The following is a 14,106-nucleotide window of genomic DNA, read 5'->3' on the forward strand; positions in this document are numbered from 1 at the left end:
ACGCAGGATATGATATTTGAGGTATGGCATATAGTATCTCGTGAGCTGCGTGCAAGAGACATAATCTTCTGCTGCCTCAAAGTACGAATGAGTCCCTGTTATATGCTGTTTATAACGATGCGCTAGCGCCATCTAGATCTAACACTATTGGGAAGTAGCGTTTAAAGACATATGTCGGGTCGTATTTCGCCTGTATGTGACCTTAGTGTCAGAACAAAACGGAGGTCCGTATGGAAGACCTACCTTGATTCTCCGCAAGCGAAAGTAGTGTTGACCCCAGACATCCTCGCTTTTCTCAATCAACATGCTCGCGTTGCCATTGACTCCCAAGTCTCGTGCTCCATATCGTTTCTCATACGAACGTACCGCATTATTCATTTCGTGAGTCCACTGTTCAGCACGTTGATCTCCAGCTGGGTCATGATGTCTGTCCATTCATGAGTATTCAACGTCCATCAAAGAGAATGCATCTAACCTACTCTTCGCTCGATACGCACATTCCATGTCTTGGTACATCGACTGGTATACATGTTGTTTCCTACTCACCAGATTCATGAGTGATGCAGCAAGAGAAACGTGCTGAGTGGGATCTGGTAACTTACCGGACGCTGCCGCTTACTGTTGTGAAATTCCAGAAACACTTTTGTTTGTCTTGCATCTGGATTTGCGTCTGTGTAGCTCATCCAACGATCCCAAACTTCTTCTGCCATTCCCGGCCATAGACTGGTGATTGGAGCACCCCCATTGGCTTTCCGCGGTGCACCTTGAAGTAATAGATCATCAATGACATGACTAAACTCGACCAATGATGGGCAATGTGTTGTATGATTGAGAAATTGTGTTCCAGCTTTGAGAAATGGCTCAAAAACATCCTCGAAGTCTTCGACAGCACCGAGCCCAAAGAAGTTCAGTATGATTAGTGCCTGTGATACACATCAGCGTACTTGCGATGTGAAAAAAGCATTGAGAGTTCTCAAACCTCACTGTGTGGCGGTGGACCGCGAACGAAGTTTAAAAACACTAATATCTGTCTTTCAACCGGAATGCGTGCAAGAAAACTCTAGACGTACCCATCAGCACTTGCAAAATTCATTACCATCTATCATCACTCACTCTCAGTTCAGAAAAGACTTTTACTCGGGCATCAGCTGTAAAGCCAACAGATTTGAAGAAATAGGGGCCCTGCAGGATAGTGCGTTAGACGACGTTTGTAGCAAAAGCGGATCCGACCTACTTGATCAGGATATATTTTGAGCACGAACTCCGTAACAACGCCGAATGAGGAAGAGCCGCCTGGAGAGGATGATCAGCATTGAGGACAAAAAATGCTTTACTATTCCTTTCAATACCTCTGATGGCGAAGAACAGATCGGAGTTCTCTATTTCGCTGGCTCGGAGTATTCTTCCATCTGCAACGACGACGGTGGCTTCAATGACATTATCACATGCTGCTATGAATCAGACCCATGTGCAACCAAGGCCAAATGGACAGGAGATTTACCCATGCCGTATTTGAAGGACAAGGGCCCGTAGCCGCCTGCAAATCATATGTCAGTTGTCTAGTATTATTTGAAGTGCTTAGGCACCTAACCCCCCGTGATGTGACCACCAACGCCCACCACGTGGACACCGCCTCCAACGCAGACAAGGCGTTTGTCGCGTAATGCTGTATAGACGTCCCCCCATAGACAGCCGCCTCCTATAGTCACCTTCATAGCGGCCTTGTCAATTGAGACGCTCTTGAGGGCACCCATATCAATTACAAGGCCATTTTCGATGCTGCTGGCGCTTGAATAATGGTGACCCCCACACTTGACAGCAATCTCTAGCTTGGAACTAGTTTCGAATCAGAAGTCTACCAGCGGTACCTCTGAAAGGGATTCTACCGTGCTGCAAATCTTATTGCCAAGGAGACAGCTTCTGTAGAAGCTGGAAATGCAATCAGTGCAGCTTTGCATTCGGCTGCAGCATTGGCACGAAGCGATGCTGGTGCGAATTCGGCGGACGAAGGACTCAGTATACGGTCTGAGAAGCCCATTTCCCGGAGCGCACCTTCGGCCATGTTGTCGATAGAGTTCTGATGGCTTTGCTACCACTGTCAGTGCACAAAACCACCACATTTACTTTATATCAGTCTTCTTTTTACACCCTGCATCTGCGCACTAACCTTTCCCAAACGATCAGACCCTTAATCCTCGGTCGTGGAGTGCCGGTCCAGATCAGTGGAGCCGTAGTCCGAACACGTTAGCCCCATTCCTAGGCACGTGGAATTCACTAGAGGGTCAAGTACTTATTCTAATATCACTGGTTGAAACTTCCAAGCTGAGGTGGCATGTACTAGTCTAAAACAATCTATTGCCTGGTACTCATCAGCATACGTCCTTCAATTATGTTAGTCATATGAGGCATTTATGCGACTTTGGGACAATCAAGGTATAGTTTTCGAGTTCCATACCTTCAGTAGTACACTTGATTTGGACGCGCGAGCACTCGGTGTCTCCACACGTACTGGTCCTTGTTCCTCATCTCAATCGCTTTGGGCTCAGTGTTCCCGCCTCCTTCGTAAAGCTTCCAGCCGCCCTTTGGATAACTTTGACCGCCTCTGGATAAGCTGTGTATACCTCGAGTGGACTGACACAGACAGTCGTGCCGAGCGAGGAATGGCTTTATAGATAAGGCCGTGAAAGATCCGCGGAGCATCTGACTCGAACAAAGAGTTCATAGGGACTTTCGATATGTTGTATTCTGTCACCCGCCAGAGCATGATACCTTGCGACCCAAGTCGTCCGGTGACCATAAAGAGTGATATGGTCATGTTACCAGGAATAAACTTGTGACAAGAGCTAAAGATATGTTCTATACTGAATGAGTTCGAAAATTGTAAGTGTATTAGGCCGTGTGGAGCAGACAGGTGAGGAAACATTGGGTAAAGTAAGGTGATTCACAAGAGCGTGAAATTGTGATCAGCCATATAAAATCTACTGTCGCCATGCCCATGGTTTACTAGAACCCAAGCCCTCTGCTCAACTTCTCCTTTGGCTTCTCCCGGCTCCACACAAATCTCCAATTCAGTCGTTGAGCATATCGAGGGGCTAATACTATTATCCTTTCAGTCCTTAATTCGTATTGATTTTGTAATGAATGTATTATGAATCTCGAGTACATAGGTAGTCTTTTTGCTGTAGTAGTCTAGGCTCAACACTGGTACTCTATCGTAATGCTCCATAATCTGACGTAGTGGCTCGGAATATGTACCAGCCCGGGTGATTTTTCAGTGGGTGCACAGAATAGCCAGATGTTAGAGCTCAAAGTAGCCCCACCGCGCCTGGACGGTGAGGGGCATCCAGAACTTTTTCGAACTTGATGCCAGAATTGATTCGCCTCTGCTGTAACAATATCCTCCTTGGGTAACAATTACTTCGACTATTCAGCAATACATATAGCAACAACACCGCACCACAATGGCCGTCGAAACCATCACAACGATCTCCCCCACCACCAACAAACCCATCCTCACACGCCATGGCCTCTCACCGGAAGACATCTTGAAACTCGGGGCCACGGCGCAAGAGGCGCAGAAAGCCTATGTCCAGAGCCACCCAACGCTCGAAAGCCGGCGTAAGATCGTGACAAAAGCGCTCGAGATTCTTTTGAAGAGACAGGACGAGCTGGCCCGCGAACTTACAGAACAAATGGGCCGACCCATCGCGTACACAGCGAAGGAGATCACCACCGCGGTCAAGCGAGCAGAATACCTCAACAAGATCGCTCCAGAAGAGCTTGAGAAGGAATACCCCGGCGAGGCGGAGGCTGGGTTTAAGCGATACCTGCGCAAAGAACCCGTCGGCGTGGTGCTGGTGATTTTCGCATGGAACTATCCGTACCTGATCCTGGTCAACAGCCTCATCCCCTCGCTCCTGGCGGGCAACAGCGTGATTTTGAAGCCCAGCCCGCAGACGCCGACGATCGCAGAACACATCTTGGACATCTTCACCGAGGCCGGCCTGCCCAAAAACGTCATCCAATATCTCCACTGTGGATCGCCGACGGACCTACGACCCCTGATACTCAGCGAGGACGTCAACCACATCTGCTTTACTGGCTCCGTCGCCGGTGGGCTGGCCATCCAGGGCATCGCATCTTCGCGCGTCAACGTCTCCGTCGGGCTTGAACTTGGTGGAAAAGACCCGGCGTACATCCGATCAGACGTGGACGCCGCTTGGGCTGCCGAGGAGATCGTCGACGGCGCGATCTTCAATTCCGGCCAGTCCTGCTGCGCCGTGGAGCGCGTTTACGTACACGAAAGCATATATGATTCGTTCGTGTCCGAGGTCAAGAAGGTCCTCAGCGGCTACAAGCTCGGCGATCCGTTCGACAAGAGCACGCACGTCGGGCCCGTGGTGTCCGCGCGCTCCAAGGACGCCATCGCCGCACAGGTTGCCGACGCGCTGTCCAAAGGTGCAAAGGACGAGACCCCCGCAAACGACACGTTCGCCAACCCGCCCACAAGCGGAGGAAACTTTGTTGCACCCGTGCTCCTGACGGGCGTCAACCACTCGATGGCCGTCATGACCGAAGAGACGTTCGGGCCAGTGATCCCCGTGCAGAAAGTGTCGTCGGACGACGAGGCGATCTCGCTGATGAACGACAGCGTGTTTGGGCTGACGGCGTCGATCTGGACCAAAGATACCGCCCTGGGCGAGAAGCTCACGCGCAGAGTCCAGGCCGGCACCGTCTTTGTCAACCGTGCCGACTATCCGAGTCCCGATCTTGCCTGGACGGGGTGGAAGGATAGCGGGAAGGGCGTCACGTTGAGCCGCTTTGGCTTCGAGCAGTTTGTTAAATTGCAGAGTGTTCATGTTAAGGATTATCCTAAGTAGCTCGCCTGGGAGGTTGGGAAGACGGGCGAATATAAATGTGTTGATGAGTAAATTGAGACTCCAAGTCTTGTTGTCGGCGTGTTGGGTGGTATGATGAGAAGCAAGACTCGGTTGTTGGCTGGAAGCGTGGGATTTCATCTACATTTGGTGGAGCATTTATATCGCATTTAGGGCATCTAGTTTCCAGACGATTGCATACGATTGCATGAGACACTTCTAGTATCGTAAGGGACATGGAGTCGTGGGCCCACTAAGGGTTATAGCTACAATATTGCATTGTATGGAAGGAAGTTTTAATCTGCCCCTTGAGTATTCAAGGCCTCGGCAATGTGAGAATACCTATCCATTAGTAACAAAGGCACTCCTGGAAGAGGTCCATAGAAGAGAAAAGAGTCAAAGTACAGTTCTCTAGGTCAATATGAGCTGGAGTTCTGAGGCAAGAAGGAATTCTCTAGCAGCTCGTTCCAGCCTATAGTCTGCCGGATCACATCACATGTAAATGATTCTCATGGTTTGGTGATAAAAAAAAAAGTCAGTTCAGTTCATTTCAATCGTCGTCCTCATCGTCAATATCCACATCGATGGCATCGGGGTTGGCTGCTACGGTGGTAGGAGCAGGCTTTTCGGCTTGCTGCGACTCGGAAGGAGGAGGTCGATTTCCACCTTCAGGCCCGCTACTAGCAGCCACGAATCCGACAGGTGCACGAGCTTGTCTTTCTAATGCCGCCATCGCATCACCAGCAATTCCATTTTGGCCGTCTTGGCCGTCCAAGTCGACCGTAGAACTCGCTGCGGCCTGACCTCTCTTGACGGCCTGGCTGGCAATATAATTGACATCGGTATTGAACTTGGCGGCCACACTTCTCTTGATGCGGAGCATTTCCTTGAATGTATCTTCGTTGCCGTGAGCAACTTCGAATTTCTCCCATGTGTCCCAGAATGGGCTGTCCACGCGCGGGTCAGCGAATTGACTGGCGTGGCCGTAGATAGCTCTTGCGCGGTCGATTTCGCCCAGTCTCCGCTCCATCTCTGCAAACTTGAGGCACATAATTTTGGCTTCAGCGTCTGGGAGTGCGGCAATGGCACGCTCGTAGATTGGTCGTGTTGAAGTCAGCCCGAAATTGGAGGCTGATTTGGTGATGTAGAAGTCGAACATGTCGAGTCGATCGCCATCCGCCACAGCACGGGTTGCACGTTCATACACCCGCATGGCGGATCGAGCGAGACCACGTTCTTCTTCTAGGTCGCCGTACATAAGGAAAATGGCTTTGGCGAATTCGGGAGGACAATTTTCCACGGCTTGCTCGAACAAGTCACGGAGTCGTTCGATCCCGATCTTACGATTGACAGCTTTGGTCAAGTAGAGATTCCACAATTCGAATGCAACAGGGTAGCTGAAAACATCGAGTCCTCGTTCGTAGACCTTGAACGATTCCTCGTGATATCCAGCCTCCTCAAGGAGATTTGCATAGTTGACGATGGTGTTCGGTGTGGCAATGCGAAGCTCCAAGACACGATCATAAGCTGCACGTGCTTCATCCAGGGTGCCGACGGATTCGACGAGGTCGATATAGAATGACCAAACTTTCCAGGATTTGTGTACTCTTTGCTGTGGTGAAAGGCTTTCATCAAAATATTCGACCGTACTTCGCTTGGGTGCTTGCACCGCCTTCGCCATGACTTTCATAGCCCCATCAAAGTTGTCATTTCGAAGTTCTAATTCTGCCCATCCAACCCAAGTCTCAGCCAGCTCCGCTACTGACTTGTAGGGCACTTTGACTGACTTGTCGAGGATGATCCGCGCAGTTTCTAGGTCACCTGCTTCTTCGTAGAATTTTGCATAGTTGAGCCATAATTCATGAAATTTTCCGATGGCCTTTTTTGGTGCGATTGCGGCGATCGCATCAGTGTATGTTTGAACGACTTCTTCTTTGTTGTCGCTCCACAGTGCCACGCGCTTCTCCCATTCCACAACATTGTTCGGGTTCTGCCGTAATAGTACATCATTGACCAAGAAAGGTCTTCGATCCATCAAATGCTCGAAGCGCATCATGCGCATGTCGACATCGTAGTCTTTCTCTGCATCCACCAAGCCCTTGGATGCACGAGCAGAGGCCGCATCCATGAGTGTTGAGAGTATGGATTCTTCGAACTCGACATAAGTATCGAAAGCCATTGTGAAGTCGCGCACCGTCATGACGGTGGTGATACCTTCCTCAAACACGTCTCGTGCCCTTTCAAAATCACCTCGTGTGATCCAGTAGGTAGCGAGCCCTGCCCAAAGCTTGCCTCGTTGATCTGCAAACCTTTCGATCCCACTTCGAATGATGGTGTCGGCGTCGAAAGAAGAAACCGAACTATCGCCAAGTTCTCTTGCTTTGCTAACCATCAAGTCGACCATTTCACTCCAAAGTTGGAATTCACTCTTGATGTGTTTTGATTTGAACTTGGGGTTGTCCAAAATCCGAATATAGTGCTTAACAGCCTCCAGATAGTGGCCATTTTCAACCAACAAATCAATATAATCTTCCACATCTTCCGGGTGCGCCTGAATATATCGAGCCCAAATCTTTACGGCCGTCTCCCCAGATGCAGAGTTGGCAAAGGACTTGTACAGCTTCCATATTCGATTGTGTTGCGTGATGGGGAGAGCCCGTAAAGATCGGTCGAAAGTTCTCCGAGTCTTGGTGACATATGGCTGTCGGAGCAGGAAAACGAGGTACATCTCCCAGATGACGGGCATCTTGTTCAAAAGAACAAGCGCCCGCTCAAAGAGAGCATTGACCTTCGTGAACTCCGCTCTGTATTTGACAGGGTTTTTCTTTTTCAGGTGTTTAACCCGAAATTCGAGATACATTTTCCATAGTTTGTATGACCTTGGGAGCCGTATGCACGCCCTCTCTTGAACGAATGCTTGCTCATGTATCGTTCCATTGCGCACTTTGTAGTCGATGTAGGTGAGCCACGGTCGAATGCTCCCGGGATTGCGGAGAATATCTTGCTCATAGATGGCATCCTCACCAGAAATCAGATAGAAATCTGGTTTCAAGGGTTGAGAGGATGAGGATACCATGGTCATTGAGACGGTCGACCTGGGGTTTGAGACCCGTACAATTCCAGGCATCGCAGGCCTTTAGTCGCGCTGACAGAAAGAGATGAAGCTCGTGTTTCAGCAAATGCGAAACTTTACTTTCGGAGAAATCAGGCGGCTCATCGAAAAAGGCATGTCTGCCGAGAAACACGGCGGGGAAACATTCAGCCGATATCACCTTGGCATCGTCGATCGAAGCCGCAGCCTTGCACGTGCAAGCATCGTTGATCAGCTACAGTCAACATAGACAGCGTCGAGCTCTCCCTTGCTTTTCCTCACACCTGCGAAACTACCTACAGCGATACAAGCAGCGCACACGCGCTTGACAGCCAAGATGTCCTCAGGTGCAGGAGTATGTGCCTCGGACCATAGGAGTCGATCGCTGGCTAATGCAACGAATAGCGAGAGCCCGTCTTCCCAACTCGACAGGCTTTGGGTCAGATGAACAGCAAGCTCAAGGGTGCTCAGACAGGTCACAGCTTGCTCAAGAGGAAGAGTGAAGCCCTTACAAAGTGAGTCCATATCTATCGTATCTCTGATCTATGCTAAATCTCCATACAGGCGCTTTCGAGGTAGATACTGACCATCCCCCACATGTCCTACGATACTGGTGCTGAGCCACTACAGAGATCCTCAAACGAATCGATGAGGCCAAGAGAAAGATGGGCAGAGTCATGCAAATTGCATCGTTCTCTCTCGCCGAAGTTACATACGCCGTGGGCGGAGATATTGGCTACCAGATCCAGGAGTCCGTCAAGAATGCTCGGTTCAGAATTAAGACCAAGCAGGAGAACGTCTCTGGTGTCTTTCTCCCTCAATTTGAAGGTTTCACTAAGGACGAGATCAATGATTTCGGCTTGACTGGTTTGGGAAAAGGTGGTCAGCAAGTACAAAGATGTCGGGAGACATACACCAGGGCTGTCGAAGCGCTTGTTGAGCTGGCGAGTCTCCAGACAGCTTTTGTCATTCTGGATGAGGTGATTAAGGTGGTGAACAGAAGAGGTAATCATTTGCCCACTGATATGAAGTCAAAGACTGACAATGTAGTCAACGCCATTGAGCATGTCATCATTCCACGAACCGAGAACACCATAAAATGTATGTCCAACCCCGTTTCTTAAGAGCCTGCTAACTGATATGACAATAGATATCAATTCCGAACTCGATGAGCTCGATCGTGAGGAATTCTACAGACTGAAGAAGGTCTCCAACAAGAAACAGCGCGATCAAGCAGCTGCCGATAAGGAAATACTCGCACAGAGAGAGAAGAACAAACACAAGGAAGAACCTCAGAAAGTCGAGACAACCGATGTGCTCGGTGAACAAGAAGATGAAGATGTCATCTTTTGAGAGGCGCTGTATTGATAAACGCCTATGACACGTCCACCCCAGCCCGCTACTATGCAAGGGTATCAATCCATGTGTAATCCTAACTCCAGTAGAAATCAAATGCTTTTTCATGAAGCCAGTGAAGCTGTAAGGTCGTCGTGTCTTATGCGCGTTGATAGGTGACTCTGATACCCTTGCCTTCGTCACCCAATTGCATGCCTGCGGTGGCCTCCTTTGCACTGATAGCACCGGCTTCCGCTTCATATTCCACAAAAGCAATCCCTTTTCTGCCAGGTACTAAGCGCACCTCCTTAAACCCTTCAAACCGGCTGAATATCCTCGATAGACCATCCGCATCGTAGCTGTCCGGTAGGTCTCGGAGGAACAGAATCTTGTTCGGGGGCAAATACTCGTCCGGAATGATCGCTGCATTATTCGTGCCCGAGGCTTTGAGACCCGCACCTTTGACGGCCTTCGCAGGTCTCGCAGCCAGACCAGATGGATCCTGCGGTCCAGCAGTTGGCGCCGGTCTCTTGAGTTTCTGCTGTGTAGCCTCCACGGCCTGCTTCCTCTCTTTCTCCGCGAGCCGCGTTCGTTTCCACTTCTCCAGCCCTGGCTCCCCGTCTTCCTTCAGGACCGTAGCGTCGGATCGGGTGCGCGCGAACTCCAGTTGCATGGGCTTGTCGAACAGCTCGAACCCGTTCACTTCTTCGATCGCCGTCGCTGCATCTTCGGGGTTGTCGAAGACGATGAATGCCTGGCCTTTGGCTTTGAGGTTCGTCTTAGCCACAAGATCAATGATGTTACCAAACTCGGAGAAGATTTCGGTGAGCGCCGTTTTGAGTGCATCAATCTTGATCCGTTCCTCGAGGTTTTTGACGTAGATCCTGTAGTAAACATGCATCAGCTTGACGTTGCTGCAGCGAGGCAAAGGAGGGGAATGGGGCCATACGTCGCGCTTGGAGGGTTCTGCAATGAGGTGGCCATGGTGAGGATATGATGAAAAATAGAGAAACTAGGGAGATCGAAAACAGAAGAGCGACGGGTGTATCTCCATTCGACGGTCAAATGCGCAACACTGGGGACCGAAGTTGGGCATCTTCAGATATTGAAGGCCCGGAATCGAGCCTTCGCCAGAGAGGTCACCTGACGTTTCTTGGCGCAGCCAGGCTCAGAAGAGATCGCTGCTTTTGCGGTTATGTCCTCACTCCTGAGTTCCGCAACATAACTTATCTATCTAGCCACCACGCTGCAGGGCATGACAGAATTCGTTGATCACGAACGCTATTCCCTACCCTGTCGCCCGCAGTGCTCAACGATTACAGAGTACCTAGGTATTAGCTGAAAGACGCAATGAGATGCTTCACGACTCTGACGTCCGCTGGATGCTATGTAGGTAAGCAGGTAGCTAGTCACGCATGGAGGAGAAGAAATTGCGACTATGAAGATCATCCCAAATGCGGAAACAAATATCATAATGTCCCACTATTAACGGTAGCCATACTATGTACTTTGGCATCCTCTTTTCTATTATTCTCCTTTGTTGAGCACTACGCCAAAGCCATTGATTAGAGGGTGAACGAACTATTGAACCAGATACCACCAATGCGTATGATATCGATACTGGGGACATGAGGTTTAGGCCATGATCTGCCACACAGCACCTTTTTCCATCAATGCCTTGGGCTTGTAACCCAGGTTCGTCATGCGATGCTGCACCGTCCAGTGGAGGTTGGGTTCAGCACCAATCACTGGACGAGGCATGCCCAAATTCATGCCGATCCTCGAATCCCAAACATTAGTTTTGGGATTGTACATCTGGTATCCTGTAGGAAACACCTCCAGCATCCACCAGGCCATCGCCACTGTCAGTTGATCATTCATGGGTGATAGGGCGTCAAAGTAATCTTCAATCTGCTCTGGCAGCCAGTCGAAGCTTGAAGGGCTTGTAAGGCTGAGATCGAAATAGCCTCTCTTCTTCATAGGACCCTTAATAGGGGTAAGTAGACTCGAACGCCTACTTCTGGGGGGAAGGCCTGATTGATACTGTTCCACTAGAGATGGAGACGGTCCAAGAATGGGGGCTTCTAGCTTAATGTATTTTGGCCAGAGAGTATGCACATCAATACCCATTTCGACGAGCATCTTTGCTTTGAATATGATCCCTGTGTCGCATTCGAAACATTGTCGGATCATCCACCGCAGTGGAATCTGGGCCAGCCGATGGCGCTCTTCATTTTTGACGGCACCACCACCAATATCAGCATGACAACCAGCGAACCAGATTTCAAGCAGGTCGGTCTTCAACACCATCTGTCGAGACTTTGGGCGTCTCTCCTGGACCGATCCTGAGGGCTCAGATAGTGACCGTTTCATTCTGTTAATTTTGTCGGGCGTCACAATTTCACCATTCGATAGACTATGTCTGTGAGCATATCCATCTGACTGCTCGACGACCTTGTTTTCCACTGCTGGTGCGGCAGTACCTGACCGTGGCTCCTCCGCAGGTGGCACATAGTCGGATCCTTCAAAGCGGCACACCTTGAACTTGGCACGACGTTCGTCCAAGGCCACAGCGTGTCTGATATAGTTACATCTGGCTGTGCTAGTCGTACTGAAGGGCAAGTCGCGTGGTATAATCCCAACACTTGCAACACTATCGAACAGTCCAAGAAGGTAAACACTGACATTCGTGCAAAACGTACGTTTGAACTGAATACTCTGTTCTCGTCCCTGGTTACTATCATCCTTGTATATGTCATAAGCAAATGGTATCTGGGCCACGTTGTGCGGGGCAAGCAATCCTATCTTGTGAATCATGCCGGCTAGACAACGCGCGGTGTACGCCCCTCTTGAGAAACCAAAGATGCAGATCTTGTCGCCCTCCTTATAGGTCTGCATCAGGAAGTGGTAGGCATCTCGGACGTGAAGCCCGAGGAGACTACCAACTGCCATATCAAGACTGGCGGAGATCCCAGAGCTAACTCCATTGTTACTGTATGTGCCAATCCCTGCTTGGTAGTATGTGTTCTGAAATTTGTCGTCCTTTTTCAAACAGCTAACTAGGTACACGATGTTGCTGTTGTCACCGTCGAACTTGTCACCAGTGCCATCCAAGCAGACAACAATAGTCTTGCCATGGGGTTGGAACTTTTCTGCTTCCTGCACGGCATGAATCCTCGTTGGGAATTGAATTGTGGATGCAAGATTTTCTTGTGGCAAGGGTGTTGTACAAGGTTCAGTTTTGGACGACTGAACGGGGTATGCATGTCGAGTCCAACCGTTTGGACTTTCCATCGTACTGCCGATTTTGTTTGACGATTCTGGACGCTATCAACCCCTTCTGACTGATGGGCTTAGTGAGAAGGACTGTCATCCCTTGGTGTTGTTGGGATGACGATCGCGTCTTTGATGGGTCCTTCTGCTGGAAATCAACCTGCCAGCGAGCTGTGACCCGTTTATATGCCCAGGCCGACACAGCAAAGATTACTGCGCTCCCGATACTGCACCGAAATAGTAGGCCTCATCGGGTGGCCAACCTGTGGTAGGAACATGAAATGTGATCCTTGTCCAGTTTGGGAATTGTGCTGCTCGATGGATCTGGTCAGTTCGAGCAGCGGAAGCTGGTACACAGGGAATGAAAAATATGGCTGGCTCAAGTCTTACAATGCAGGTAGGTGCGGATCCCTGCATTCTTCATGAGCACTGTTGCTCTGGACTACTCCGCAATTACCTTTTTTTGGTTCGAGATTTAGGGTGTCCTCTCATACTAGTCTGCGGCTGATGGTCGAAGTTTGAGTTGATGCAAAAGTTTCCGGAGCCGCATCTCATCTATTCGCATTTTACAGGCAGTGAAGCATGTTTGCTACTCCCCTTCAACGGACAGGAGCGAGTACAGAAAATTTGGCGGGAGCATACTCAGGCGTGCTGCCGCGTGGCCGAAGCGAGGTTGTGGGTGGTTGGCTCGAGCTTCGAACAAACACGCGGTCTGCCAATCACTTCTGTCAACTATTCTAGGCCTTTGGAACAACACTGCTCTGGACAACTCAAAAACTGCGGTGTACCCTTACAAACTAACTAAGGAAAGCTGTTGCAACTACCCCGCTCCAGTTCCGTCAAGCTTCTAGATCTAGATATCTCAGGTAAAGAATAGCAGCGCCCACTGTTACCTCTTTCGTAACTTAAACTACTCATCTACTCCAGACGGGAACCAAAGCTAAGACTCTCTCAGATCTAGCTGGCTAATCGGGACTCATGTGTTGCTCTGCATCCTCTCAACCTTCCAGCTGCAAGGGCGCCACACGCTTCAGGCCTACCCGAAAAGGACCACGCCATGCTTAGGGATGCATGTCCAACTCTTTTTTGGCAGTTCTAGGCCGCTGGTGGTGTCTGGAGGCTGGCTGACATGCTCGATTCCTTTCGCCAATCTCTCATTGGAAGGTCACAACTGCATGATGGCCATGAGAGCCATGAGAGCCTGAACAGCGCAATGTGCTGCATTGTCAAGGATATGCAATCTCATTTGACGGATGTATGCATTCACGTAAGTGAACAGTTGCAAGCTTAGGTCATACACGCTCTGGACTGGCATATTGCAAGCCACTTCATCGACGGATTGGCGGGATTCGAACCTTTTCCACTCACAGTGCAAACAGAACGTCTTGTTGTCGTGCGGCTGAGGGCTCGATGCATCAGCATGGTGAAACTCGCATGTTTGCATGACACGAAAACAAACTCTGTCAACTCTGTGAGGCACTCATGTATGGCAGTGACTGAAGAGTTATGGCCCTGAGGGATGCCCTGAAA

At 49.9% G+C, this 14,106-nt stretch overlaps 6 protein-coding genes across 6 annotated transcripts; 2 read left to right on the forward strand and 4 right to left on the reverse strand.

Moving 5' to 3' along the window:
• Nucleotides 1-109: 109 nt before the first annotated feature.
• On the reverse strand, nucleotides 110-2,062 carry LTR84_009585 (uncharacterized protein; the record flags this gene model as incomplete). Its single annotated transcript, XM_064853124.1, has 11 exons — nucleotides 110-190; nucleotides 244-427; nucleotides 480-538; nucleotides 603-923; nucleotides 980-1,060; nucleotides 1,114-1,182; nucleotides 1,235-1,293; nucleotides 1,350-1,448; nucleotides 1,502-1,537; nucleotides 1,592-1,836; nucleotides 1,887-2,062. The coding sequence occupies 11 exons, from the start codon at nucleotides 2,060-2,062 to the stop codon at nucleotides 110-112; spliced, it is 1,410 nt and encodes a 469-aa protein (XP_064709523.1).
• Nucleotides 2,063-3,461: 1,399 nt separating this feature from the next.
• LTR84_009586 (uncharacterized protein) lies at nucleotides 3,462-4,880 on the forward strand (the record flags this gene model as incomplete). The annotated part of the gene is made up of 1 exon (XM_064853125.1): nucleotides 3,462-4,880. The coding sequence occupies one exon, from the start codon at nucleotides 3,462-3,464 to the stop codon at nucleotides 4,878-4,880; it is 1,419 nt and encodes a 472-aa protein (XP_064709524.1).
• A 547-nt stretch (nucleotides 4,881-5,427) lies between these two features.
• Nucleotides 5,428-7,959, reverse strand: SYF1 (pre-mRNA-splicing factor syf1; the record flags this gene model as incomplete). The annotated part of the gene is made up of 1 exon (XM_064853126.1): nucleotides 5,428-7,959. One exon carries the CDS (start codon nucleotides 7,957-7,959, stop codon nucleotides 5,428-5,430), a length of 2,532 nt encoding a protein of 843 aa, XP_064709525.1.
• Nucleotides 7,960-8,305: 346 nt separating this feature from the next.
• VMA8 (H(+)-transporting V1 sector ATPase subunit D) lies at nucleotides 8,306-9,321 on the forward strand (the record flags this gene model as incomplete). The annotated part of the gene is made up of 6 exons (XM_064853127.1): nucleotides 8,306-8,323; nucleotides 8,374-8,483; nucleotides 8,533-8,543; nucleotides 8,599-8,973; nucleotides 9,019-9,069; nucleotides 9,119-9,321. 6 exons carry the CDS (start codon nucleotides 8,306-8,308, stop codon nucleotides 9,319-9,321), a joined length of 768 nt encoding a protein of 255 aa, XP_064709526.1.
• A 142-nt stretch (nucleotides 9,322-9,463) lies between these two features.
• On the reverse strand, nucleotides 9,464-10,287 carry LTR84_009589 (uncharacterized protein; the record flags this gene model as incomplete). Its single annotated transcript, XM_064853128.1, has 2 exons — nucleotides 9,464-10,187; nucleotides 10,253-10,287. 2 exons carry the CDS (start codon nucleotides 10,285-10,287, stop codon nucleotides 9,464-9,466), a joined length of 759 nt encoding a protein of 252 aa, XP_064709527.1.
• Nucleotides 10,288-10,938: 651 nt separating this feature from the next.
• On the reverse strand, nucleotides 10,939-12,597 carry LTR84_009590 (uncharacterized protein; the record flags this gene model as incomplete). The annotated part of the gene is made up of 1 exon (XM_064853129.1): nucleotides 10,939-12,597. The coding sequence occupies one exon, from the start codon at nucleotides 12,595-12,597 to the stop codon at nucleotides 10,939-10,941; it is 1,659 nt and encodes a 552-aa protein (XP_064709528.1).
• Nucleotides 12,598-14,106: the final 1,509 nt, after the last annotated feature.

This window comes from Exophiala bonariae (assembly GCF_035927105.1).
Source record: "Exophiala bonariae strain CCFEE 5792 chromosome Unknown scaffold_4, whole genome shotgun sequence".
Classification (NCBI taxonomy): domain Eukaryota; kingdom Fungi; phylum Ascomycota; class Eurotiomycetes; order Chaetothyriales; family Herpotrichiellaceae; genus Exophiala; species Exophiala bonariae.